The sequence below is a fragment of the Benincasa hispida genome, chromosome 2 (assembly GCF_009727055.1).
Source record: "Benincasa hispida cultivar B227 chromosome 2, ASM972705v1, whole genome shotgun sequence".
NCBI classification, from domain to species: domain Eukaryota; kingdom Viridiplantae; phylum Streptophyta; class Magnoliopsida; order Cucurbitales; family Cucurbitaceae; genus Benincasa; species Benincasa hispida.
In genome coordinates, this window is record NC_052350.1 from 7,449,242 (window position 1) to 7,454,107 (window position 4,866).

The window sequence follows — 4,866 nt, forward strand, 5'->3', positions numbered from 1 at the left end:
AAGCAATATGCCAAATATAACCAAATACTATGAAGTAGAAAAGTAGGTCTTATATTTGTAGTGGGAAAGATTGCATTAAAGACAAGAAATCTCATACACGGAGGGGAATTGAAGTGATCTTCACTAATACATGCTTACTTAGGAGAACTTAAGTTCTATTGGAATGAGTCTCACATCTAGAGGAAGCCTAGATGTTCATTGAGTTAGGCTTTACGTGTCACTATAAATGTCTTTACCAATAACACCGTTGTAAAAGTTTGACTCTTCAATATTAGTGAATTATCTTTTCCTGATTTATCACTGAATTGAGTTACCGATCTCTGCGTGTAATTTTATTTATTTTACTGGTTGTTATTTTATTGTTGTTATGATAAGTGCTTAAACATCAACTTTGATAATTGTGATCTAATTGTCAAGTCATCCTAACATTTCAGATTTAGTTGAACAATTATTAATGATTCTCAAACAAAATATTAAAGAAAGGTTAAAATGAATTACTTACACATATTTAGAGTTCCAACTTAAGGATTTTAATTTATTCAACTTGTTGGATTTCATAAAAAGTGTACATAAAGAAAAGAAAAATCTAAGACCTCCCACTAAGACAATAGGTAACTGCTCCACTTTTTAGATCTTATATCATAAGAGAAATTACAATATCAATAGTCTTTAAAAAAAAAAAATGCCTCTTGTATATATTCCATTAATATTCTCACACTTTTCTTCCACTATCCATTTGAATTATTCTCATGAGACATAAATTAATCAAATAATTAACAATTACTCATGATTGATTTCGAAATAATATCCCCCTAGTCCATTAATACTCCAACATTTTCCTCCAATAATCCATTTCAATCATTTTCATGATTATCTCCAAAAAGATTACAAATATTCTCATGATTGATTTCAAAATGACTTCGCCGTAGTCAAATATTACAATCTACAAAATCTTCCATCAAACAACAAAATGAAAAATCATTAAGTTTCAATGTATTGTAAGTTTGCTGCACAAACTAGCTGCTATAAAATTCAAGGATCAAGTTCAAATTATTTGCAAACTTGAGTATAGACCAGGTTTACATTGGTTAAAAAATAATAAATGAATGTAAATCTAAAAAATGAGTCCCAACAAATGATACATGAGATTTATTGTTCAATCTGCAATTAAAAAAGAAATTGATTGACCAATGGAGCGTATTTAATTTGTGAATCGTTTAAAGATTCAAATCTCTACGAGATCATAGATCTTTAAAAAAAATTTTTTTTTTTTTTTTGGCAAGTTTGAGGCCAACAATTACTCAAATTCAAAGTGTACACTTGTTTTTGATAAACATAAATTCACACCAACAAAGAAAACAAAAATTACAGTTTAGCCCAGAAATAATAAGAAAGCTCAGCTAGATCTCAAAATTCAGAGTATTCCATATGTTGCTCCAAAATTTACATTTAAAGTCAAATAAGAAGCTAAACAAGCCAAGCATTACAAAATTTGTCTATTATGTTCATTCAAACTTAAAAATACTTTCACATCACCACCCCAAAAAAGAAGGGGGGGAAAATCTCATTTTAAGGCTTACAACTAATGACTTCATACTTTCTTTTTCTCTGTTTTTAAATCTCTGAGTTTTTTTAAACAACAATGAACCAAAAACACAGAAACAGCAAATGGGGGAAGTTCCCAATAACACCCAAATCAACATTTATACAAAAAATAATAACAAGATCAAAGAACTTTTATCACTTGCACTCCATCATCATGTGAATTAATTGCTATTGAGGAACCTAGGTTTCTTCAACGAACGTATGATCGGCGATGGTTGTAACGAGGGCGGAGATCGTTGCAGAAATCCTTGGCAATGGTCAAATGCTGTCACCGACGGCACCAGAGACCCCAGACACAAAGGGTTGTGATCATGATCAAGATGGAGCTTCCTTTTTAAACCAATTTTCTTTCCTCCATTTTCTCCTTCCATAATGAAATCTTTCAATCGTTTCACATCAGACAATTTCACAGGCTTCACTATGAATTCTTCAGCCCCTTCCTTCAAGCAACTATCAGAAAGAAGAAACCATATTTCAGCTTAAAACTAACCATTCCGGGTACATGGGTTGGGTTGAGAGATTTTTTATGATTAGATCGGCACAATCATCATAAAAGGTTATAATATTTATAAGTTACATATATTTATTTAATAAAAACCAACCCAAAAAAATATTAAAAATTAAAACTAACACTATCCAGTCAACTTTTACAATTTGGGTTGAGTAGTTCAGATAGTTCAAGTTGACCGGTCATTCAAACACCCCTATTAACCATGATAAAACAAATCCAAAAACAAGAGGGAAGGGGGAGATTTATACCTATCTATTCGAGCCAAAATATTCTCTGATGACATTATCACAACAGGAATCTCCCTGAAAGCTGATGATTCCTGGTTCATAACAATTCTCTTTCAGCCATTGATAATGTAGAAAAAGATGCTAATCTAAACAAACATGAGAAGCTCAATATCTCCTCCAAAACCCAGAATCACCAAATCCATTAGCTTATCTTCTTCAGTGAGTGTTCTTAGAAAGAATTCAGAGAACAAAAAACAAGCCCACCAACCTTGATCTTCTTGAGCAGTTCATATCCTGTCATTTCAGGCATGGAGTAGTCTGTAATAATAAGATTCACCTTCAAACCCTGCAAACAACCCCATCAATCTTATCAACTACCAATAAATTAACTCAAAACACAACAACCAATTATCGATTCAAGAACAGATAACATTTCAATTCTCAACAAATGGTTAGAACAAGCGATTACTGAAATGAAGGGGAAATTTGCTTACACTACTAAACTGAACAGAATTTGTTTCCCCATCCAAACCCAGATACTGAAGAGCACTTCTCCCGCTCTCAACAGCAGTAACTGCAAAAACACCCAAATCCAATCCAATTCAAACGAACCCTATCCAAAATTCTCCAAAATACCACCACTCATTTACAATAATCTTCACCTTTACATGACGAGATCTTCAACAACCGCTCAATAAATTTCCGATCGACAAGGCTATCATCGACTGCAAGAACATGAAGCTGGGTCGAACCGCAACTACTACTCTGTTTCGAATCGTCGGAGACCCCAACAAGTCCGTCGACGGGGTTGCAGCGAAGGAGGTCAGGAACCGTCGCCATGGCCAGGAAAGAGAGAGAAGAGAAAAGGGTTGGTGATGGAAGATGAAAAATGGGGTCATCTTATAAGTGGGGGAAATGGGTTGGTTTAATTAATGGGGAGGAGTAAAAGCAGAGATTCTGAGGATCCAAAATTTCAGTGAGATCAAAGAGAAAGGGAGGAGAGGGGATTGTTTATTGTGATTCGGGAGAGAGAATCGAAATCCCCAGCGCAGAAAAGATTAGGGCCACTTGTCAATTGACGCCATGATCAGTCAAAACAAAAGGAAAGGGAAAGCAGAGTCAGAATCAAAGCACTGTACAGATTGGCCGTACGATTTATAAGTATAATGCCATCGCTTCGTTTCGGGTCCTCTGGTGCCGCTGTGCCCACTGACTTTCCAAATAGCCGCATACCGTTGACCATTACTATTCATTTCATTTCAACTTCCCTTCCCTAAACCCTAATTCATTCCTTTTCTTTTTTTTTTTTTTAACTATTCCCAAAATCTTGATATCTCTTCTTAAAGTAGATTCTACAAAATATAGGTTGGTTAGAGTACTAAAATGAGTTATTATAGTGTTAAATGATAGTGATAAATTTGTACTTCTTTTCGTACTATAACCATAATAATGATGTTACAATCAATGGGTCCCACCAAATGTTAAAAATTGACTTGGAAGTTGATTCCACATTTCATTAAGTAATCAAATAAGACTTACTTTTCATATTATTATTTAAGATAAAATTCTTCTTTACAGAACTGACTTTAATTGTATAAACTATTGAAGTTGAGTTGTTTAACAACCAGCTTATGAAGTTGGTAAGCCAATCACCTTGATTTCAAGCATGGTGTTATATTTTTATCGATATTTCCATAATTATGGATTTGATATTGACATTAGGGATTGATTCATATGTCTATTATATTGTAAACTAATTTCTGAAACATAACAAATAAACAATAAAATGTCACTAACGTAAATATAATATAAATAATAAATGCGTTGAATCTGTTTCAAAAGTATAAAACATTTAGTCAAATAATTTTTTTTATATAACTTTGAATTTTTTTTATAAAAGATATTCATCAGATATTTTTATAAATGATACCATGCGTTTATGTCAATGTTAACATGACAATTTTTTTTTAGTAATACGAAAAAAGAGGAAGAAACTTAAATAGATCTTAAATTATTACACACAATAGCATTGACCTATGAAGGGTAATCTTCAAGCACTAGAGACGTTGATTCATCGTGCATTGCAAGTCCGACCACGAGCAACAAATTTATAGTTACGTCGTCTAAAAGAGAAACCTAAAATAATGTTAATGTCATCGACAAAAGTTTGGATATTTCAAATCTTAATCTTAAATAAGTTTCAAAATGTTATAATTTTATTAAAATGAGGTACATAGAATTAAATACATAACGGATAAGGTTTTATTTACATGATATTCATTTATTGTAATGAGTTGTAATTATTCCAATCTTTCCTTACAAGCTGTTGTTGTCAAATTAAAAGCAATGTCAACTTTCAACGTATGTAATTGGGCGTGCACTTACATTCTTTAAAAATTACCCAAAAAAGAGGTTTTTTCTTTTTCTTTTTATTTTTCTTTTTCTGGGAGAGGATGAATGGTATTATAAAATAGGATTAGGATTAACTTTATTCACTGAATTGTACTTCAAAACAATTTAATT

General features: G+C 32.3%; 1 protein-coding gene across 1 annotated transcript; it reads right to left on the bottom strand.

Annotated features, from left to right (window-relative positions):
• Nucleotides 1–1,483: 1,483 nt before the first annotated feature.
• On the bottom strand, nucleotides 1,484–3,491 carry LOC120071479 (two-component response regulator ARR5-like). The gene is made up of 5 exons (XM_039023790.1): nucleotides 3,006–3,491; nucleotides 2,838–2,917; nucleotides 2,612–2,689; nucleotides 2,365–2,435; nucleotides 1,484–2,055 (listed from the first exon to the last, which is right to left on the bottom strand). The coding sequence occupies exons 1-5, from the start codon at nucleotides 3,181–3,183 to the stop codon at nucleotides 1,767–1,769; spliced, it is 696 nt and encodes a 231-aa protein (XP_038879718.1). The 5' UTR covers nucleotides 3,184–3,491; the 3' UTR covers nucleotides 1,484–1,766.
• Nucleotides 3,492–4,866: the final 1,375 nt, after the last annotated feature.